Source organism: Halichoerus grypus, chromosome 4 (assembly GCF_964656455.1).
Source record: "Halichoerus grypus chromosome 4, mHalGry1.hap1.1, whole genome shotgun sequence".
NCBI classification, from domain to species: Eukaryota; Metazoa; Chordata; class Mammalia; order Carnivora; family Phocidae; genus Halichoerus; species Halichoerus grypus.
The window spans coordinates 103,568,269-103,592,801 of NC_135715.1; the positions used below are offsets into that span (position 1 = coordinate 103,568,269).

The window sequence follows — 24,533 nt, forward strand, 5'->3', positions numbered from 1 at the left end:
TCGCCCTCATAAGCACCTCAAGCTGCCCTACTGTTCATTAGGAACACTTCTTCCCCTGTGGGCTACAACTTCTTGAAAACAGTATATATATATATATTTTTTTGCTTTTGTTTCCCTGCTGGTCAGAGCTGCAATTTATTGCCGTCTTTACCAGATTTAACTGACATCCATGTAAAGAGTGAAGAAGCAAAGTAGATGGTGTGATTTACCACCAGCCCTGTCACACTCGTCTTTGTCTTTGAAGCACTTCTAATCTGCTTAGTGGGGTGGACATGACATATGGGAAATATTTAGACAATAGTACAAGCCAGTTCATAAGATAAAACCGTCTGAATTTAAACCATTTGTTCACAAGCTCTGAACTGCTCCAATACCACTGTAGTGTGGGCTCACTCGGCGCAAACATGGTTTTGCATTTGGCTCTTCTTTTATTTTTTTTATTTTTTATTTTTTTAAAGATTTATTTATTTATTTATTTATTTGAGAGAGAGACAGTGAGAGAAGGAACATAAGCAGGGGGAATGGGAGAGGGAGAAGCAGGCTTCCCGCTGAGCAGGGAGCCCAATGCGGGGCTCGATCCCAGGACCCTGAGATCATGACCTGAGCCAAAGGCAACCGCTTAACGACTGAGCCACCCAGGAGCCCCTTGGCTCTTCTTTTATTGTGTCATTTCTGTCTTAACTCCTATCCTGTTATAATCTCCATGAGAATCAGGATCTCATCTCCTTCATCTGTGTATTTTCATGGTGCCCAGAGTAGATCTGCATGGAGAAGGCACTTGGTGAGTGCCACTCATGGCCAGATGGTCACTGCATCCTGAAGTGACCCAGTTCTGGGCGCAATCTGGGTGCAGGTGCACCAAGAAGGGCTGGAAGGCTCCTAATTCGGTGTCACCCATGGCTTCTCGGACATTCCTTGTGCTTCTGGAAAGCCTCACTAATGAAAGTGACTTCAAAGGGCTAATTCTGCAGTCACAGATCCTGATTTTTCTTCTTTTCTAAGAACATTTTTTCTTCTGTGTCTTTGAGAGCTCCACCGCTCAGGGGAGTAACAGCAGTAGATTGGTTATGCTAAACACCCACCTCAGGGGTTCGATTTTGATTTTTTCGCAGCAACCTAGTCATTTATATAGTCAAGATTGACTCATCTTGAAACTTCACAAAGCCATTTTTTTTTTAAAATCATAACTCTAGATAATTTGTATCTATATTTTTTCTAGTCCTCTCTTGAATTCCCAGGGAATACTCTGTGAAGCAGGAAACTCAAGTGCATGCCCTTTGTTGCTGTCTTTTTTTTTTTTTTTACCTTTTCTCACCCAAAATGTTAATAGTATAGAGATAAGCAAGTATTAGAGAGTGTTTATGTTTTTTTTGGTATATACTCTTTATTTTTTTACATATTTTTTATTTTTTTATTTTTTTCTTACTCAAAATATTTATTCATTTCTTTATTATGTTATGTTAATCACCATACATTACAACATTAGTTTTTGATGTAGTGTTCCATGATTCATTGTTTGTGTATAACACCCAGTGCCATTCAGTACATGCCCTCTTTAATACCCATCACCAGGCTAACCCATCCCCCGACCCCCCTCCCCTCTTGAACCCTCATTTTGTTTCTCAGAGTCCATAGTCTCTCATGGTTTGTCTCCCCCTCCAATTTCCCCCCCTTCATTTTTCCCTTCCTACTATCTTCTTTTTTTTTTAACATATAATGTATTATTTGTTTCAGAGGTACAGGTCTGTGACTCATCAGTCTTACAAAATTCACAGCGCTCACCATAGCACATACCCTCCCCAATGTCTATCACCTAGCCACCCGAACCCTCCCACCCCCCACCACTCCAGCAACCCTCAGTTTGTTTCCTGAGATTAAGAATTCCTCATATCAGTGAGATCATATGATACATGTCTTTCTCTGATTGACTTATTTTGCTCAGCATAATACCCTCCAGTTCCATCCATGTCATTGCAAATGGCAAGATTTCATTCCTTTTGATGGCTGCATAATATTCCATTGTATATATATACCACCTCTTCTTTATCCATTCATCTGTTGATGGACATCTTGGCTCTTTCCATAGTTTGGCTATTGTGGACTTTGCTGCTGTAAACATCGGGGTGCACGTACCCCTTTAGATCCCTACATTTGTATCTTTGGGGTAAATACCTAGTAGTGCAATTGCTGGATCGTAGGGTAGCTCTATTTTCAACTTTTTGAGGAGCCTCCATACTGTTTTCCAGAGTGGCTGTACCAGCTTGCATTCCCACCAACAGTGTAGGAGGGTTCCCCTTTCTCTGCATCCCCACCAACATCTGTCGTTTTTAATTTTAGCCATTCTGACTGGTGTGAGGTGGTATCTCTTTGAGGTTTTGATTTGGATTTCCCTGATGCCAAGCGATATTGAGCACTTTTTCATGTGTCTGTTGGCCATCTGGATGTCTTTTTTGGAAAAATGTCTGTTCGTGTCTTCTGCCCATTTCTTGATTGGATTCTTTGTTCTTTGGGTGTTGAGTTTGATAAGCTCTTTATAGATTTTGGATACTAGCCCTTTATCTGATAGGTCATTTGCAAATATCTTCTCCCATTCTGTCATCTGTCTTTTGGTTTTGTTGACTGTTTCTTTTGCTGTGCAAAAGCTTTTTATCTGGATGAAGTCCCAGTAGTTCATTTTTGCCCTTGCTTCCCTTGCCTTTGGCAATGTTTCTAGGAAGAAGTTGCTGTGGCTGAGGTTGAAGAGGTTGCTGCTTGTGTTCTCCTTTAGGATTTTGATGGATTCCTGTCTCACATTTAGGTCTTTCAACCATTTGGAGTCTATTTTTGTGTGTGGTGTAAGGAAATGGTCCAGTTTCATTCTTCTGCATGTGGCTGTCCAATTTTCCCAACACCATTTGTTGAAGAGACTGTCTTTTTTCCATTGGACATTCTTTCCTGCTTTGTCGAAGATTAATTGACCATAGAGTTGAGGGTCCATTTCTGGGCTCTCTATTCTGTCCCATTGATCTCTGTGTCTGTTTTTGTGCCAGTACCATACTGTCTTGATGGTGACAGCTTTGTAATAGAGCTGGAAGTCCAGGATTGTGATGCCACCAGCTTTGCTTTTCTTTTTCAACATTCCTCTGGCTATTCGGGGTCTTCTCTGGTTCCATACAAATTTTAGGATTATTTGTTCCATTTCTTTGAAAAAAGTGGATGGTATTTTGATAGGGATTGCACTGAATGTGTAGATTGCTCTAGGTAGCATTGACATCTTCACGGTATTTGTCCTTCCAATCCATGAGCATGGAACGTTTTTCCATTTCTTTGTGTCTTCCTCCATTTATTTCATGAGTATTTTATAGTTTTCTGAGTATAGATTCTTTGCCCCTTTGGTTAGATTTATTCCTAGGTATCTTATGGTTTTGGGTGCAATTGTAAATGGGATCAACTCCTTAATTTCTATTTCTTCTGTCTTGTTGGTGTAGAGGAATGCCACTGATTTCTGTGCATTGATTTTATATCCTGCCACTTTACTGAATTCCTGTATGGGTTCTAGCACTTTGGGGTGGGGTCTTTTGGGTTTTCCACATAAAGTATCATATCATCTGCAAAGAGTGAGAGTTTGACTTCTTCTTTGCCGATTCAGATACCTTTTCTTTTTGTTGTCTGATTGCTGTGGCTAGGACTTCTAAACCTATGTTGAAAAGCAGTGGTGATAGTGGACATCCCTGCCATGTTCCTGACCTTAGGGGAAAAGCTCTCAGTTTTTCAGCATTGAGAATGATTTTGACTGTGGGTTTTTCATAGATGGCTTTTATGATATTGAGGTATGTACCCTCTATCCCTATATTCTGAAGAGTTTTGATCAAGAAAGGATGCTGTACTTTGTCAAATGCTTTTTCTGCATCTATTGAGAGGATCATATGGTTCTTGTTCTTTCTTTTATTAATATATTGTATCACATTGATTGATTTGCAGATATTGAACCAACCTTGCAGCCCAGGAATAAATCCCACTTGGTCATGGTGAATAATCCTTTTAATGTACTGTTGGATCCTATTGGCTAGTATTTTGGTTAGAATTTTGCATCCCTGTTCATCAGAGATATTGGTCTGTAATTCTCCTTTTTGATGGGGTCTTTGATTTTGGGATCAAGGTAATGGTGGCCTCATAAAACGAGTTTGGAAGTTTTCCTTCCATTTCTATTTTTTGGAACAGTTTCAGAAGAATAGGTATTAATTCTTCTTTAAATGTTTGGTAGAATTCCCCTGGGAAGCTGTCTGGCCCTGGGCTCTTGTTTGTTGGGAGATTCTTGATTACTGCTTCAATTTCCTTAGTGGTTATAGGTCTGTTCAGGTTTTCTATTTCTTCCTGGTTCAGTTTTGGTAGTTGATACCTCTCTAGGATGCATCCATTTCTTCCAGATTATCTAATTTGCTGGCATATAGTTGCTCATAATATGTTCTTAGAGTTGTTTGTATTTCTTTGGTGTTGGTTGTGACCTCTTCTCTTTCATTCATGATTTTATTTATTTGGGCCCTTTCTCTTCTCTTTTTGATAAGTCTGGCCAGGGGTTTATCAATCTTATTAATTCTTTCCAAGAATCAGCTCTTAGTTTCGTGATCTGCTCTACTGTTCTTTTATTTCTATTTCATTGATTTCTGCTCTGTTATTTATTATTTCTCTTCTCCTGTTGGGTTTACACTTTATTTGCTGTTCTTTCTCCAGCTTCTTTAGGTATAGGGTTAGGTTGTGTATTTGAGACCTTGCTTGTTTCTTGAGAAAGGCTTGTATTGCTATATACTTTCCTCTTAGGACTGCCTTTGCTGCATCCCAAAGATTTTGAACAGTTGTGTTTTCATTTTCATTGGTTTCCATGAATTTTTTTAATTCTTCTTTAATTTCCTGTTTGACCCATTTATTCTTTAGTAGGATGCTCTTTAGCCTCCATGTATTTGAGTTCTTTCCGACTTTCCTCTTGCGATTGAGTTCTAGTTTCAAAGCATTGTGGTCTGAAAATAGGCAGGGAATGATCCCAATCTTTTGGTACCAGTGGAGACCTGATTTGTGACCTAGGATGTGTGATCTATTCTGGAGAATATTCCATGGGCACTAGAGAAGAATGTGTATTCTGTTGCTTTGGGATGGAATGTTCTGAATAAATCTGTGAAGTCCATTTGGTCCAGTGTGTCATTTAAAGTCTTTATTTCCTTGTTGATCTTTTGCTTAGATGATCTGTCCATTTCAGTGAGGGGGGTGTTAAAGTCCCCCACTATTATTGTATTGTTGTCGATGTGTTTTCTTTGCTTTTGTTATTAATTGGCTTATATAAGTGGTGCTCCCATGTTTGGGTCATAGATATTTACAATTGTTAGATCTTCTTGTTGGATAGACCCTTTAAGTATGATATAGTGTCCTTCCGCATCTCCTATTATAGTCTCTGGTTTAAAATCTAATTTGTCTGATATAAGAATTGCCACTTCAGCTTTCTTTTGGTGTCCATTAGCATGGTAAATGGTTTTCCACCCCCTCACTTTCAATCTGGAAGTGTCTTTGGGTCTAAAATGAGTCTCTTTCAGACAGCATATCGATGGGTCTCGTTTTTTTATCCAATCTGATAGCCTGTGTCTTTTGATTGGGGCATTTAGCTCATTTACATTCAGGGTAACTATTGAAAGATATGAATTTAGTGCGATTGTATTGCCTGTAAGGTGACTGTTACTGTATATTGTCTGTGTTCCTTTCTGGTCTATGTTACTTTTAGGCTCTCTGTTTGCTTAGAGGACCCCTTTCAATATTTCTTGTAGGGCTGGTTTCGCGTTTGCAAATTCCTTTAGTTTTTGTTTGTCCTGGAAGCTTTTTATCTCTCCTTCTATTTTCAATGACAGCCTAGCTGGATATAATATTCTTGGCTTCATATTTTTCTCATTTAGTGCTCTGAATATATCATGCCAGTCCTTTCTGGCCTGCCAGGTCTCTGTGGTTAGGTCTGTTGCCAATCTAATGTTTCTACCATTGTAGGTTACAGATCTCTTCTTCTGAGCTGCTTTCAGGATTTTCTCTTTGTCTCTGAGACTCATTAGTTTTACTATTAGATGTCGGGGGGTTGACCTATTTTTATTGATTTTGAGGGGGGTTCTGTGTGCCTCCTGGATTTTGATGTCTGTTTCCTTCCCCAAATTAGGGAAGTTCTCTGGTATAATTTGCTCCAATATACCTTCTGCCCCTCTCTCTCTTTCTTCTTCTTCTGGGATCCCAATTATTCTAATATTGTTTTGTCTTATGGTATCACTTATCTCTCGAATTCTGCCCCCGTGATCCAGTAGTTGTTTATCTCTCTTTTTCTCAGCTTCTTTATTTTCCATCATTTGGTGTTCTATATCACTAATTCTCTCTTCTGACTCGTTTATCCTAGCCTCCATTTTTGATTGCACCTCATTAATAGCCATTTTGATTTTGACTTGGTTAGACTTTAGTTCTTTTATTTTTCCAGAAAGGGTTTCTCTAATATCTTCCATGCTTTTTTGAAACCCAGCTAGTATCTTTATAATCGTCATTCTTAACTCTAGTTCCAACATCTTACTAATGTCTGTATTGATTAGGTCCCTGGCAGTCGGTACTGCCTCTTGTTCTTTTTGTTGAGGTGATTTTTTACATCTTGTCATTTTGTCCAGAAGAGAATAGATGAATGAGAGAACAAAATGCTAACAGGGTAGCAACGACCCCAGAAAAATATACACTAAACAAATCAGAAAGACCTGAAACCGGGGGAAAAGAAAGAGAAAGAAAGAAAAAAGAAAAAAAAAGGAAAAGGAAAAGATAAAAAAAAGAATATGGTCAGATATGATCAGGCTGGTGAATAGATCAGTTCCACGCATTAGATTTTGGGCATATTTTGGTCTGTTAGAAGCAACTTCCTCCCAAAATTTTAAAGAAAGAAAAGTTTATATATGTACAAAAATAAGGATAAATAGGATGAAGGGATGGAATATGACCATCTATGGTATAGATGAAAATTATAAAAGATTTTATAAAAGGAATTATAAGATAGGAAGTTGGTTGAAAAAAAGCAAGAAGAGAAATTAAAAAAAAAAGGGGAGAGAATGTGATAAGGTAGGAGACTAGTACAAAGCCATATTCTAGAGATTTAGGATGTATTTTGGTGTGTTAGAAGAAATTGTGTCCCAAAATTTTAAAGAGAGAACAACTTAGATATATACCAAAAATAAGGTTAACTAGTATGAAGGGATAGAATATGACTCTAATAATGAAAAATAAAAAAGATTTTTAAAAAAGGGATTGATAAGATGTAGGTTGAAAAAGGGAAAAAGAAAAATTCAAAAAAAAAAAATTAACTTTGAAAGACTAAAGAATCATGGGAAAGAAAGCCATGAATTCTCTGTGCAGTATTCCCTTAGTGCTGGCGTTCTGCCTTTCTCATTGATGGGTAAACTTGGTCTTGGCTGGCTGTTCTTGCTGATCTTCTGGTGAAGGGGCTGTTGCCGTGTTTCCCAAATGTCTTTGCTGGAGGCGGAATTGCCCCGCCCTTGCCGGTCCGGGCTAAGTAATCTGCTCGGGTTTGCTCTCGGGAGCTTACGTTCCCTGCAAGCTTTCTGTCCAGCTTTGGAGGACGAGAGTGAAAATGTCGGCCTCCCAATCTCCACCCCGGAGGAGCCGAGAACTCGGGGCCCCACTCCTCAGTGCGCCCCCAGAGAAAAGCAGTCAATCACTCCCGTCTCCCCAGTCTCCAGCCGCACTCCGTGCTCACCCGGCCTGTGACCGAGTGTTTCTATCTCTGGCACCCGACCCCGTGTGGAGTCTCCAAACCCAACGGTGCGCTCCTGCGCCACTCCTCCTGGGGGAGGAAGGGGTGTCTCCCCGGATCTGCTGCTTGTTGGGTCCCTGCTGGAGGAGCAGTGGGCCGACTGTGCCGCAGATCTCAGTTTATGGCAGCCCCCGAGCTGAGAGCCCACTCCTCGCTCCATCTCTACAGCCAGCTTCCCGGCTCCGATACCTGGGAGCTCTGCCGCACTCAGGCACCCCCCGTCTTTCTGTGACCCCGAGGGTCCTGAGACCACACTGTCCCAGCAAGGGTTCCACCGCCTGCTTAGCCACTGGAGCAACGTCCCTCAGCAGAGCAGACTTCTAAAAGTTCTGATTTTGTGCTCCACGTCTCTATCACTTGCCAGAAACGGCGGATGGGGCCCCCTCCCCCGCCGTCTATCCTCCCGAATATCGCCTCGGATTCACTTCTCCGCAGGGCTTACCTTAGAAAGTGGTCACTTTTCTGTTCAGAGAGTTGTTGCTCTTCTTTTCTTCGATCTCCTGTTGAGTTTGTAGGTGTTCAGAATGGTTTGATCCCTATCCAGCTGAATTCCTGAGACCAGACGAAATCCAGGTCTCCCACTCCTCCCCCATTTTGCTCCTCCCCTGTATATACTCTTTAACCAGAAAGGCGATGTGGGTAAGGTAGGCACATAAATAAAGACATTAATAATTCTAGGGGTATCCATTGAATGTGACATAGACCATTATTTTATTTTATTTTTTTTATCCTTTAGTCTCTAGACCTGTGAAAAAGACATTATGTTTGGGACCTGCCCCTTCAGCCTCTCAGCTCTGCAATATCCCTTGCTCTACAGACTGTATAGTATCTTCCTGGTCAGCCTGGGGCCTGTGCATCCATGAAAACTGCCGTGATCCTCAGGGGAGAAAAGGTGAGTGTCTTGTTTGTGTCTGCTTCATTTACTTCCAGTGTACACACAATTATTCTGGTAGCTAAGTAGCCAATTAAGCCTGCTTAAGACAATATTTGTTTATAAAATGTAGATAACCAGCTCAAGCCTGAGAGCATTCAGTTATTTGGGAGGCCGCTGGGGACATGTCCATGAAACAAGAATCTGACCTTGATTGACCTTCCAGTTAGGTTCATAGCTGGTGACGTGACTATTACTCAAATACGGTATAACAATGTTTTATATGTGTAATGGTTATACTGAGGAAATTAGACGTGATTTCTGTAATCACATCAGGAAACAACTATTTTGCCTATCTATCTATTTTCAGATTTCCTCATGCTGAATTTGATGTTCTATTTCAGAGTTTCACGAGGGGCATTTATGTGTGTTGTTTACTTTTTGATGTCTTTGGGCTAAAAGTGGAGTCTTCAGACTTTATATGCTTGTTTAATTTTGTAGTCCTCTGTAGTCTTATTTCCTTTCATTTGCTGTTACACACACATCTTTGTATTCAAAAGTTCATTTTTGGTGACACCTTGACCTCTCTTTCATTGACCCTTCAGTTTGTATTGATACTATGTTCCCTTAAGTAGCAATGCTAAAAAGAAATATTCCTTTTTCTAAGAGAAATGAGCTTCAAGGACATTCCAGAAATTAGGTTGTGTTTGCCAAGCACTAACCCTAGATATCACATGCAAAGAAAGAATACCTGGCCAAGTGCTTGATGCTACAAAGCTGGTGCTCTCAACTTAATTCTGTGTCCATTTGAAAGCCCACAGTTTAGCAATTCCCAGATTGCTCACATGCACACATGGGCACGTCCAAGTTCACACACCCATGCCCTGGGCTTTTCTCTTTATTCTGACTTTTCATTCTAAGACAGAAGAAGATGTGTGTGGAGTCTAGGTTGAGGAGGAAGAAGCTAATTTTAACTCTTTTATCAAATAATTGAAAACTGGATCTCAGTGGAACCTGGAGGGGTGCAGTGAAGAGGCCCGTGCTGCTTTTTAATTAGACTTGTAGCCAGAATGTCCCCTAAACCTCTTCAGTTTAGGAAATAGTTTGTATTATTTTTATTAAAAATAATTTCCCATTAAACTGGACCTTGTAAGTCTCCTGTAGCTGCATATGAGACTCCCCAGGGTGACTTACATGTTATTGGAACCAGCCCTCCTATGTTCAACCTGTGCCAATCCATTTAGATTGTTGTCTAGAAAATCATGGGAGATTGGACTCAGGCTCTGCCAGCCACTGTGGCCATGGCTACAGATACTCATGCAACTTTGCTATACTGAGTGCTGCCTTTGCTTTCAAAGCTGTAGAACCCAACCAGGCCAAGTGGGCCTCATATTATTTTATAATTTTTGTTGTAAGTGACAGAAACCCAATTCAAGATCTACTGTTTGAATCCCCATGTTTATTGCAGTGTTGTCCACATAGTAAAGATATGGAAATGACCTAAGTGACTATTGATGCATAAGTGAATAAAGGAAATATGATATATACACACGTTGTGCATGTGCTTGCACCCACACATACGCTCACATATTTATAGTGATATTATTTAACCATAAAAAAGATGGAAACCCTGCCATTGTGACAACATGGATGAAACTTGAGGACATTATACAAAGTGAAATAAGTCAGAGAAAGGCAAATATTGTATGATCTTACTTATATGTAGATTCTAAAAAACCTGAAATTATAGTAACACAGAGTAGAGTGATGGTTACCAGGGGCTGGGTGGTGGGGAAAATGGGGAGATGTTTATCAAAGGATACAAATGGTCCAGTTAATAAGGTTAGTTTAAGTTCTGAGGATCCAATGTGTAGCATGAGAAGTATAATCAACAATACTGTATTATATACTTGTAAGTTGCTAAGAGAGTAAATCTTTAAAATTCTCACCACAAAAAGAAAAAAGAGGTAATTTTGATTTTAGATCCTAGATGAAGTAGAAAGAAATGTCTTCCTTAATACTTCCAGGAAGAGTCCTGGAATTGAATCTCATTGGCTGCTTTCATGTGATAACCCTGACCCAGTCACTCTGATTGGCCAACTCCTAGGCATGTGTCCACTACTAGAGGGACGAGGCTGGCCAAGTCTCACCACTGAGAGTCAGGAAGGGATGGCTCCCTCAAGGAAATATGAGATGCTGATACTACAAGATGGTAGAAGTAATGCTGAGGTTAAACTTAATAGATATTTATTAAATGCTTTCTCCCCTTTGTTCTGGGCCATAGAATTTCTACAGCAATTCAGAGAATGCTTTCTTCCTCATTCTGTGTTGTAATTTTTGTTACTTGAGCAAATTTTCACAAAAACTTTTGTGAAAAGTGCTCTTTCAACTTTTCTTTCAATCTTCCTTTTCCACATAATTCTGAACTGGTCCATGGAACTCAGCTGGGAAACTCACAACATTCAGACCCCTCTGCTTGACCCCTGGGCCCAAGATGCTTCAATGCCAAACCTTTTCTTCGCCCCTGTTCGTCTATTGTATGGGTCAACTCTTGCAAATTCACCCTGGTCCATCATTCATTAGACATCACCTGTTGTGGGTTGAATTGTGTCCTTAAAAAAAAAAATCTTCATTCCTAACACCTTGTATATGTGAATATGACCTTATTTGGAAATAGGGTTATTGCAGATGGACTCAAGTTAAGATGAGGCCATAATGGATTAAGATAGGCTCTATTCTAGTGACTGATGTCCTTATAGAAAGAGGGAAATTTGGACACAGAGATACACAGAGGAGAATGCTATGCAAAGGCAGACGTTAGAGTAATGCGTGTATAAACCAAGGAATGCCAAGGATTGTCGACAACCACCAGAAGCTAGGGAGAGGCATGGGAGCAGTCTTTCCCTGGAACATTCAGAGGGAGCATGGCTCTACTGACGCTTTGATTTTGGGCTTCTAGAATCCAGAACTGTGAGACAAAAAAATCCTGTTGTTTTACATCACCCAGTGCTGTATTTTCTTTTGGTAGCCCTAAGATACTAATATACTGCCAAACTTTGCATCAGTATTTAGGCTCAGCAAGGATATGATACTTCATAATACTTCAAAACTAAAGTGTAGAGAAGTGAGCCCATTTGTCCTAAATCCCACCGGGATTTAATAATGGCCAAGCCAGCACTAAGAACCTGGTTTCCTGTCTCCCTAGTCTAGTATTCCTTCAAACACTGGGCTTCTTTAGTGATTCCCTCTGTAGCCTAAGGAAATTTGGATCAAGGCGCAAGTCCAGTGCCAAGCTTAGCAGAGAAGCGCTCTGCCCACATTCACCCCATTGGCCAGTGGGACGCATTAGTCTTGAGAGCCAGTCATTGCCCTGGATGTAAGAGATAAGGCATGGGGCATGGGATTTGTCTTAGCTCCAGTGTGTCACCTTTGGAGGGAGAGGGAAAGTAGACTGCAGTTGTGTGAGAAAAGAAGGGTGTTCTAAGATTAGCTTGCGAGCAGCAGGTAACTGGAATGTGTGTTTTTTTGCCTCAAACAATAAGTTTTTCCAAGAAAGGCTCAGCCTTTGGAGCTGAAGGAAAGGGGGGAGACAATAAAGCTTCTCACCTGAAGGTCTTAGTGTTACCACAACCACCTGAAATGTGTAGGGTCATGTTGGGATTGATGAGAAACAGTCTCTGTTCTATAGGGCCCGTACTTAGGCTAAATGACCTGCCCTAGGCACTAAGTAATCCCAGACCGAAGAGCCTATACACAGCAATGATTGTTATTCAGGTCTGGGAGTTCGGCATTTTATAAATGCTTCCCAGAGCAGAGACGATTTTGATTTTTAAGGTCTTGCTAAAATCTGCCAGGACCACCTGCCTCTAATCCCTCCTGGAAAAAATAAGGAATGGAGTTTTCCCTCTAGGGAAATGATTCTGTGCCTACAAGGAGTCCAAGCATGTTACGATGATGGTAAGTAATCTTTTTTATTTCTACTGACTTGCGGGCATGAGGTCTGGGATCTTCTCAATCTCAGACTGTCCCACGGTCCTACCATGGGGTCTGCCAGAGTCACTGACCGACACAAACGAAATGTAATTCAGAATTCCACAGAGGCCAGAATACACAAGCTAATGCATTAAACATCACAAAACTCTGGGATGTAAACTGGACTGTTTAGCTTCACATTTGAATTCCCTACCCTAAAGAAATGCAGTGAACCTAGTAGCAAAAATCTAGGAGATATATATATATATATATATATATATATCCTTAGTTATTTTATACTCTATTATATATGATAGAGGATTTGAGGGAAATACTGGCAAACAATAGCAAGAAAATGAATGTGTAAAGTTGGAGATAATTACTTTTTTCTCTTCACTAGTCTTTTTCCCAGTCACTGTGTTATTGCTTTGGCATGTTCCTTTTGTTCACATTTAAAAAAAAAATAGTAGAAGAGGATGGAAAAGCAGTTAATGTTGTATTACCTAACAGAAGAAATTAGTTACCCTAGAGATGATCTTACTATGGCTATTATTTTAAGGCAGGCACCCTTCAATCAGGAACCCTGTAAGCTTTGTGGCTGTCAGCCGTTTGGAGTACGTTAGAAAATCAGCTGTTGTCCCCAGCCTTCTCACTTTCCACCAGGTCTCTAATAGGCAGACAAGGGGAACAGTACTCAGCAGGTTGGTACTTGTCAAGTGAAGCTAGGACGTATCTCAGAGGAATTTAAATTGGATCAGGTTTTATCATTCATTGCTTTATCTTTGATACACTCCCAGGGAGTTATAATTAGAGATATATGAAAGAGAAATAACCTGAAAAAATTGCTGATGGGTGAACTCTATACAAAGTATAATACATTTTTAAAAATTCTTTTTGATACAGAGACATACATTTATATGACATCCTTGTCCCTTTCAGACATATTCTAGAAAGACATCCTTGCCTACAGAAGTTGTTTTAAAGAAAAATTTGGTGGAGGCTTCCCGATACAGTGTCACAATAGGTAACTGCTTATGTGGTAGGACATCACGGGTTCCTTAACACCCCCAATATGGTCTTACCCCCAGTCACACATTTAAAGTTCTAAAAGCCCCATAGGAAAAGACATCTTGAAACTGAGAAGCCATGACTATCTTTACAAAGACAGTCTTTTACGCTCTGAAACAAATCAATTTAGATAACACGCCAAAGCAGGAAAATACTGCATGTTTTAGATCTTATATAACAACAGTGGGGGAAAATTTCCATTTTCCATCCTTGCCTGCTACATAGATCCACTTTTAATGAGAAGTCTATAAAATCATTTTGCTTTGTTACAGAAAATATGTATGCTATAGTTTTTTCTTTTCCTTTTTGTTCTATGTCTGTGTGTGTTAGGAGTGGGGGTGGGGGTGCGTGCCTACTTCTCATTCTAAGTGTTGAGAGTTCTCATAATCACAATTGCCCTATCATTGCTTTTTCTTATTTTCTGTATTCACAGCAGGGTGCAAACTAATAATGATACTGTAAAATGCTGCACTTGCAGGAATGGTGGTTGATTTCTAAAGAGTTGGAATCAATGTGCTCAGGGTCTTTTGTTCAAAGTTGTTACCCCATGCCCAAGGCTGCCAGAGATGAGGAGCAAATGGATGCCTAAGATGGAATAAGCTTCTGTCATCCTCAGTCAACCTGCAAGCTGCTGCTTCAAGCCTGTTCCAGTGGTGTTAGTATGGAGACACAGTATTGGCCATACATAGCTCCGTAGAAGCTTATGGGGACACTTCGGGGACACTAGCACCTGAGGATGTACAATCCTCAGACCTAGATTTACCTCCCATGTCTCCTTTAATTTTCCCATGGCTTCATTTAAAAAAAACTTTGGCCCATCTTCTGCCATTTGTGCTTTGTCCCTTTTCTCTCCCCAACCCACAATTCACTCTTTTCTAAGATTCAGTAGAATATATAGTAAGCCAGTAGAATATATACTAAACTTTGGGTTCATAAAAGAAAAAAAATCCTGCAAATACCAGTTTCATTAAAAGTGGATTGAATCTATAGTCGTTAAGTGATTATTAAAACTCCTTCTTGATGCCTCGTGCCTAAAATTCCACTATCCAATCATACACCCACCTTCATTTGGAGGAAATGATGCATAGTCCCTGCAGATTCACTGTATGGAGTGGGGCTAGAACACATCACACACAAGAGCTGACTTGAATGCTTTCTCATGAAGAGGTGATGACTCAAAAAGTCTTTGGCTGAATTTCATACATATCCATTTAATCAATAATGTGCCTTGGGAGCAGTAGTAACATCTCGTCTGATCTTAGTTTTCACATGCATAAAATGAGAATAACAACTTGCAAAATAATTTTGAAGATTTTTTAATTTGGGGTAATATAAGTAAAGTGGCTGGCACCATCTTGGGATAGGGTAGATGTTTAATTAATGCATGTGCCTTTTCCCCTTGTTGGACTATATGTTCTGTGAAGAATAGATTTGTTTTCTGTTCCTCTTGTGGCTTCCCACAGTACATTACAATGATCTACATATGGCAGTTAATGTTTACTGAATGATACGATCTGATTAATATGGAATTCGGTAAATGAAGGTAAGTGGTTGGCTGGCCCCAGCCACTGTGGACTTGGTAGTCGTGTATCTTTCAGAACAGAAGCACCTGGGGGAAGCCTGATGTCTATTGCCGGCATGAACATGTGTGTGATTAAAGTTAAGCACTAACAAGAGACTCCAAGGTTTTTGTTTTATGCTGAGCTTGTGCTGTGATTTGATCCTAGTTACAGTCAGGACAAGGGCAGCACAAATGAAAGACTGGAAGAATTTATTGACTAAGGAGATGTACTCTATAGATTTACAATGAGATGGATGCAATTTGATTTATAGAGGGAAACTGCACATACCTCTCAATGGCATTAAGCTCTAGGTACTAGGACACCCAGAATCCTCAGCAAAGATGACCAAGTTTCTGAGACAGTTGTTAAAACTTATAAATCATGGAGACCCATGCTATGTCCTGCTCAAACAGATAAACTAAACAAGGACAAACATAAGATTGTAAATAAGCAGCATATGGACATTACATGTAAGAATAGAAGTCATCCAAGTTGTGTGGCGGTGAGCTCTTGGAGCTCATTGTAATTGGATGACTATCAAGTGTAGTTGGAAACCTTGTATGTTTCCTGTGTCTCTTCTGAAGGTGGCTCAGGAAGGGAGCTGAACCTTCTGAAGATTTTGTTTTAACTAATTAATGATACAGATTTATAGGTATGAAGTATGGAAGAAGCCATCTATTATTTTAATTGTCCCTGACCTTAATATTTTCAATGCCATGATCATGAATGTGGTCTCTGATTGGCTGAATGCCTTCCCCCACGTGGCTGATCGTCAACGTAAGAATCGAAGAATCCCTCTTAAAAGGAGCTCAGGGGCTCCTGACTGGGTCAGTAGGTTAAGTGTCCCACTCTGGATTTTGGCTGAGGTCATGATCTCAGGGTTGTGAGATCGAGCCCCCGTCAGGCTCTGTGCTGGGTGTGGAGCCTGCTTAAGATTCTCTCTCTCCCTCCCCCTCTGGCCGCCCCCCCCTTTTCTCCCTCTCTCTCCCCCTTTCTAAATTAAATAAATAAATAAATAAATAAATAAATAAATAAATAAAAGGAAAAAAAAAAAAAAGGAGTTCATAGGTTAACCCGGACCAAAAAAACCCAAATAAAACACTTGAGACTTAATCTAAAAATCCTTGTCCAGTCCTGTAATATTCTAAGGAAGCTCGGCTCCCTCTTGTGGCCTAAAACCATGTGTCCATTAGTTCAAACCTCCTGGGCTGTGCGGTTTTCCAGGAGCCCGTCTTTTGCCAACTACGCCTTGAGCTTTAGAACCTTTTCATTTCATTACTATTGGTGGGAAGATAGGCATGGCTTCGGGAAATCTGGGAGAGAGTTATACCTGGCTTTGTTACCTCTCATGCTCCCTAATTTGTCCTTCTCCCCGCCTCTTGTGGGAAGGGTAGTGGGGGTATCTAACTCTCATGCTGGGAATTCGGTGTTCTCATACTCTCTATTTTCCTATCACAGTCTATCTGTCAGTATGTCTGTCTGTCTCTCCTTGAACTACCCAGAGGAATAAGTGAATAATTCCTTAAAATGTTATCACCCAATAAGATCAGTTTTGTTAAAAATAAAAGGAATTAAAGGAATTAAACTGGTAAACAGAATTTGGTGCATTAGAGAATGGAAGTAAAATATGAGATCCATGGAAGGCAGGCATAGCCTTCGAAAGTGATGTGTCGTAAGGGCCAGAGATAGAAAACTCACAGACTAAAGGGTCGTATCTAGTTCTCAGTCGCTTTTTTTTTTCTTTTAGGCCACTTTGTTTTTTAAAAAGATAAGTTAGTTAAACATGGAGAGATATCATATAAAAACAAAACACAACTTGGAATTTCGTCTTCTTGGACAAAAATTAGAAGATTAGTTAACAGAGAGTCCACATTCCCTCATGGCAACAGTCCACAAAAGCTGTTTTAGAGCAACCCTCCACTTCACCGCACACCTCAGCACCCTCCGCAGTTGTATGGTTGACTCGTTTCCCTCAATTTGTACCTGCTTGACTCTTGCAACACTGACTTTGTGGCTCTGTAAGCTCGTAGTGTGTAAGGCCCATTTATATCCTTATTATAGTCAGGCACTGGGCCCTAGTCCCACATTACATTTATTTTAACTGAATAATAGTCCAGGGACGCATGTCGAGCCAAGGTGGGGAATGTGGTCCAAAGAGGTACTGTCCTCATAGAGCAGGCTGACCTGGAAATCTCAGGGAAGGGAGGCAGGGAAATCCCAGGGCATAACGCTGTGAATTTCTTAGTTACCAAGGATATGCCAAAATGGAGATGCATTTCAGCTAATGCGGAGTAATCAGAATGTCAAAAACAACAGAAAAAAATAAAATGTGGATTTATCTATGTTGAGGCTCTTTCTGAGAGTCTTCATTTACTTCTAATGGTTTATGGAGGCCATTGGGCATAAGCTACTTACTACTCCGTTTGATTATGTGTGGCCTCTCTAAGGTTGTTAAGTCTTGGAGGACAGATTTTCTGCTCTAGTTCTTGTCCATTTTCTTTCCCTTTCTTTTCGTATCCCCCTGCCATTTTCCATAGTAGAAAACACCTTAAAATAATACACCTTTTAGAACTATAGAGAATGAAATAAAAGTTTCATCTCTTTTCTAGTTGCTGCTGTTTTTCTTCTGTTGGTTAAAGATGGAATCCTGTGAAACTTTTGTTTTTCTTTCCTTTCAGGGTTTAGACTGAGACGGCGCCGTGTTCTCATGGAATCCACAGGGCCGGCAGGCCACTGCCCTCATTTGGTGGAGTCTGTTCCTTGTGAGGATCCAATGTGTTACCGATGGCTGGCGTCTGAAGGGATCTGTATCCCTGATCATGGAAAATGTGGCCTGGGGCATCGCATCCTGAAGGCCATCTGCCAGAATGACCGAGGTATGTGGCAAAGAAATGTGTTGCTAAGTGATATCTGCCCTATGACGTGACTGCTCTCTAACAGGTCATTCTCCCAAGGGAGAGAAACACAGCTTTCCTACCTTTGAATACTTACATTTAAGTCAGATGCCACATTGCTGCAAGGTAAGCTTTTGCCTTGACTTATTATAAGGCCACATACTCCGAAAGAAAACTATATGATTATTCCTAAATGCAATACAGTGAACCTAGAGCTTTCTCCGCAGTTTTCAATTTATCAAGACAGAGCATACAGAATTCCTCTGGGTAGTCTTCAACTTATCAATACCAAATAAGTTTTATTTACCTTTTTTGAGGTCGATATGTAACATGCTTTTATATATTATTAACAAATACTATACCTTGTAAAGATTTCAAGGCTGCAATTCTCTCCAAGTTAAAGAAAAAAAAAATACCAGATCTTTTCATTTATATAACATTTGACCAGAATCAGTTCTAGACATAATACTGACATTCCTAAGGAACCATTTTTACATATAAATTGTCAAGATTTACAAAACTGTTAAAGGTGGTGTCTTTCCTTCATTGCCAAGCTTCTAGTACAATGGGTTGTTTGAAATGAAGGGTGATTTAGAAAATATGTAAGTTACATGGGAATGAGAAAAGTGACATTTTAAACCTTTATCTTATAGTTTAGAAAAAAAATCAGTCTCTTGGAAGAATATCAAGTGTGTCTATCCCATTTATAATGCTCTTGGTGTGTGGAGTGAAATGTTTTGACTTATGAAGTGAAGTGTAATCCGTAGAACCCAAGGAAATTACAAAGTGGATTCAGAGTGGCTATTCAGAGTGGCTTCCACATGGGATTGACATTCAGCAATGGTTTCCTTTTTTCCCTCCTTCTTGTCTCCCCCATGACCCCCCTTTCTCACTTTCCCTCTTTCACTCCCTCCATGCCCTTTTCTCTCTCACTTTCTTCCTTTCTTTCTTCCTCCCTCTTCTTTATTTCTTCCTTCTTTTTATCAGTTCTTCTTTCTTTTTAACCACTGCCATAATTGGACAGATATATACATTATCAAGCAATGTAATCAGTTATCTCATGAAAGGTATTTGTTTAATTAAATAGAGGTCAACAACATATTGTATTAGCTACATCCTTTTTGACTGAGTAGTTACAACTAATAGTGGCTTCTAATATTACCAAATAATTTTTGAATTGTGGTAATATATGTATAATTTATTAACAGAGGCAAATAAGGTCACTTTTGTGTTGCTTTTCTTTGAATTCAGGAAGAATAGTATAAAGGTTTGAACCTGGAGTCTAAAGTCAGCCAGGCTGGAATTTCAAGTCTGCTACTCACCTGCTAGACAATCTCAGAAAAATTAATTAACTTGTGGAAGCATCCTTTCCCTCGGCTTTAAAATGGGGGTAATAAAACCTACTTTTCACTCTCAGATTGTGAGAGTTAAATTGGTTATATAAAAGTGATTAGTGAAGTGTCTGGCACATAACCATTCAAAATAAGGTATAAGCTTATTTTACTTATAATGCACATTTATTACTGTTCTCTGCCCTGGGGGAACTGTGCAAAGAGCATTCTTACAAAATATGAAAAGAATAATGAGTATTAGAATAACCATACTACTTCTTCCTCCCAACCTCCCGCTGTGGAAACAAGAAAATCATTTGTATGGTTGAGTCCTAATGAAAAATGACTGTCAGGCTTTGTCATCTCATAGCAGATATTAGAGGCTTGTCATGATATATTATGTCTATAGGGCTGAGGACTTTTTCACAGTTTGTTCTGTGCCTTCTATAGTATTGCAGAGGGTTACCTTGTGATCTATAATTAGAAATAAATATTCTTCCCATTTCTGGCACAGAGCTGCTAAAACTCTTGGAACTTTCTGAGCAATAAGAGCAATGGCAGCATCTTTGGTTACATTTGTTCTCTTGCCCTCAGTTGCTGAAATTGCTTCCAGATAGGTGAAATGGGTGTGTTGTGACTCAAAAAAACAAAAAAACAAAAAAAAAAGAAAAGAAAAGGAATAGGTGTGTTGTTGTTCATAACAGGCCTAACAAGCTGCCTTCCTCCACAACTGGGTTTATGTTAATGAGGTGATTTGTGGGAAGCACCTAAGGATGGGAGCTGGTTGCCAGAGGAACCCAACCAAATGGTTTCCAAATGATTTCCAGGTAGGGGAGAAGGGCTAGAGGTTGAATCCAACACCAATGACCAATGATTTAATCAATCATACATATGGAAAGAAGCCTCCATAAAAACCCAAAAGGATTGGGGGCCCAGAGAGCTTCCAGGTTGGTGAACACTTGGAGATTTGGAGAACATGGTGGGTAGAAACCCTGTGCCCTTTCCCTATACCTATGCATCTCTTCTATCTGGCTGTTCCTGAGTTACATCCTTTCACAATAAACTGGTCATCTACTAAGTAAAACACGTTTCCTGAATTCTGTGAGCCACTCTGGCAAATTAATCAAAGCCAAGGAGGGGGTTGTGGGAACCTCTGATTTATAGCCCATTGGTCTGAAGTACAGGTAACCATTTTTAATGTTTTAATGTGGACTTGCAATTGGCATCCTCAGTTAGAGAGGGGTGTTGGAACCTCCGATTTGTAGCTGGTTGGTTAGAAGCATAGCTCACCTGGGCTTACAGTTGGCCTCGGAAGTGGAGGGCAGTCTTATAGGACTGAGCCTTTTACCTGTGGAATCAGATACTACTTCTAGGTAGTGTCAGAATTGAGTTGAATATTAGGACACCCAGCTGGTGTTGGAGAGTTCCGTGGTGTGGTGTGGGGAAACTGCCCCTCCTCCCCCCACACTTCCTCAGCCACTGAAAATGGATATAGAATCCTTTTTTTCAGAGGTATCAATTTTACCATTGTAGAGCACTTCTAGAGTTGGTTTGTTTGTTTGTCTTATTCCTATGAAAGGACTAATTTTCAACATTGACCTACACTCTCAATTTCTGTGGGGAGAAATAGAAATTACTACTGGTTCATATCAGTTCCATGAAGTCTTTGTGGTTTTTACATACCTGAATGGCTCCCTAATCATTTGTGGGATATCAGCAAGGGTCATGCTTATGAGAACATGCTGGCCTCCTGGTAGCTGAAGCAGTCTTTGTCTAGTGAGAAATTGAAAATGTAGTCTGGTTGCACATTTTGCAATTCAGTTTCTGTGAAATTCTGGATGATTTATGATAGAAGTTTAGCAGAGAAGTGCTCCTCTTTGACTCTCCACATGTTATCGTAGTCTTTCCATACCTACAGGAATTGACACTCATTTAAATGCTTAGAGAGAAAGAAGAAGGTTGAGATATATTTAATAAATCGGCTGTGAATATTTTTCTTGTAACATTTGACAGTTTTCTTTTCATCATCTGAATTTATTAATTGTTGTATATGCCCTTTATTTCAGACTTTATTTAGAGTTAAGTGGATAAGACCAAAAGAAATATCTTCGTTTTGGTTGAAAAAAACAAAAACAAAAACTGGTATGAAGTCTCATCAGGCTAGAAGCCTGCTAATTTGCAAGGGTAACTTACATATATATATGTAACATTCAGCATCGTGCAAAATGTCAACATCCCATTCAGATTGTGGAGCCAAGAGATTTCCACATAGCCATGATCAGGGTTCTGTAGGACTCTTGACAGTGTCTTGTTGGGCATTTGTGCTGCCAGGAAGACATATTTCTCTTTCCCAGAAGTTTAAGTCATTAACTTAAAATGACTTAAAATTTGAAAATACACATCTCTGTCACGTTGAAGCCAGTAAGTGACTGGAAATACCAATTTGAGATACACAAAACTTGTGGGTTGGTTTAAGAATGTAGTCAAACATCCAAATAGTCATTTATGAATTTCTACAGCTGTCTCTGTGGGAAGTCTCTTTTGACCCATTCTCTACTTTGATTTATTAGTGATTCTGTCCAGTCTTTTGAAAGTTCCTGTTTCTCACCTGGCCTGTGATTGTAGCAAACAATGGGTTAGTAAAACTCATTTTTAGGAAGAAAATTGTATGACAGATTATATGAATGAGTATTCTGATTTGGAATCTGATTTCTAACACTTTGAGTGGTCAGTGAGCTTTGATTTCTTTCCTCTGCACAACATCTTCTCATTAGTCTGGGTCAGTAGAAGTCTACTGAGTATAGAATATACATAGGTTTTTCTTGTCTCATTGACAAGCAGGTTTCCTCCATGTCAAAGAGGGCATTTGAAAGTAAATGGAGTGTGATGCCAACTGCATACCCAACCTACTTCTCCTTTAGATTATCAAGTGAATTCACTGTGTTTTAAACTTTGTTTCTCAAACATGAAACTAGTTCATTGTTGCCAGGTTTCATTGGCAGTTGATGAAAGTTTACCATGTAACATCTTCCCAGAGCAGGTTGGGAAAATTCCCATAATGCCAGGGCAGTGAACAGCATTTCTAGTGGTTGGGAAGTGACCCCTATTCATCATTTTTCATGTCTCCATAATGCAAAGTGGACAGATGACACCAGCTGGCCATTGGATAAACACCAGGTTGTTTATTGGGGCAGTCAGACCGTGAGTACTCACCACCTGCTTTGCTCCATAATTTGCTGACTGGGTTATCTTGAGAAAAAAAAGGGTCTGTATATTTCAGCAAACATCTTTATTCAGAGGTAATGCAGTGTACATTCTGTACTTGGAAAAAGCAAATACCCATGTAGGTGTAATGCAGAGTAGAATACATCAAGAAGAACAAAGTGCATATGTTGACAGATACATGGAGCTAGGGTTCTCCAGTGTTACTGGAATGCCCTCTTGCACACAGGGATACTTATTTTTCCAGTTGCATTGGATTTTCTCCATGCAAATATTTTCCTTAAGTGGTGTATATATTTGCACAGAAAGCTTGAAGAAAGATTTCCCATCATTAGTGTTACTGTGCTTTTCATTTCAGAGGCATTTTTCTGGGAGTTCTTGCCTTCCATCATTAACCTTGAACAATCCAAAAATGTGATATTTAATCTTGGATAAAATGGTATGTGCTTGTAAGTATTCATAGGAGGACTTTAATTGTAGAAAGCATGCTGGAATCATCATTTAACTGAGGTAGAGTAATATTTTTCTAATGTTTTTAAATCTGTGATTGGAGTGGAAGTTTTGTTTTATCTATTTTTTTTTATCTTTACATTTCAAGAAATGTCCCTTAGATCACTTTGAGAAGGTCAAACTCCATTCAGATAAGTTATTTATCAGAATATTTTGTGTTTTCAAGTTGTATTTTCTAAACGCTTTGATCATGCTCTATCTCATTTTGGTCACCAAGTGCTGCTTTACTTCTCTTCTATATTTCTTCTTTTTCTTACAAGGCTTTCTTTTTTTTTTTTTTTTTTCCCCCCCTTCATTCTTCCCCTCCTGCTACATTCTTCTTCTTCTTTTTTTTCTTTCTTAACATATATTGCATTATTTGTTTCAGAGGTACAGATCTGAGATTCAACAGTCTTGCACAGTTCACAGCGCTTACCAGAACACATACCCTCCCCAGTGTCCATCACCCAGTCACCCCATCCCTCCCACCCCACCCCCCACTCCAGCAACCCTCAGTTTGTTTCCTGAGATTAAGAATTCCTCATATCAGTGAGGTCATATGATACATGTCTTTCTCTGTTTGACAAGGCTTTCTAACTGCTATTTTAGCCCAACATTTATTTTCTGATATTTTAGGGAGAACAAGAAATAAATTATTGGTGAGGCATTTCTTGCCACACAAGTATAGTCTTGGTCAATCAACCTGTGAAAAAGACTCTACAAATTAGAGTCACCACAGAGAATACAGAGCCTCAAAATAAACTTCAAATAAAAGTTTTCTAAAAGTTTTGAGCAATAACACCTTGGTGGACATAACTATGTGGTTTTTAAGATGTGCATTTTGGAAGGTATAGTAGAAATTTGGATTTTTTTTTTTATGTTACAAGAAGGTAACTATCACTTTATTTCTTCTTATACTATTAATTTTTTGTTTATATTTCAAGAAGAAACACACACACACACACTTTTGCATAAGGTTTTGGAATTTTAAAACTGTATTTCTGGGAGTTCAGAGGGATCTAAGGAGAGGGGAATAAATATAGATATGCATTTTATATTAGCAGTGCAAATCCAGAGACAGGCTTTTTGGAATAGACAGAGCATGTACTGTTGTTTCCTGCTCAGATCTGCTGGGCCATTTACCATTTCTGTGCATATCAGCCCCCAAATTCCAGCTGACACCACCTGGCTGTCTTTGCCTGAGGAATTTCTCTGCCCATATATGCACTCAGAAGTGCCAGGGAATTAACAATCCCAGGGAGCAACCTTCAACCAATGATTGAGAGTTGCTGTATAAATACCAGCTCCCTTGCCCCT

General features: G+C 39.6%; 1 protein-coding gene across 1 annotated transcript in view; it reads left to right on the forward strand.

Moving 5' to 3' along the window:
• The window catches only part of THSD7B (thrombospondin type 1 domain containing 7B), a 568,319-nt gene that overhangs the window by 104,449 nt on the left and 439,337 nt on the right, over nucleotides 1–24,533 (forward strand). The window contains exons 4-5 of the mRNA XM_078070024.1: nucleotides 8,544–8,699; nucleotides 17,959–18,156. Coding sequence (XP_077926150.1) covers nucleotides 8,544–8,699; nucleotides 17,959–18,156 — 354 coding nt within the window. The remainder of the gene's footprint in view (nucleotides 1–8,543; nucleotides 8,700–17,958; nucleotides 18,157–24,533) is intronic.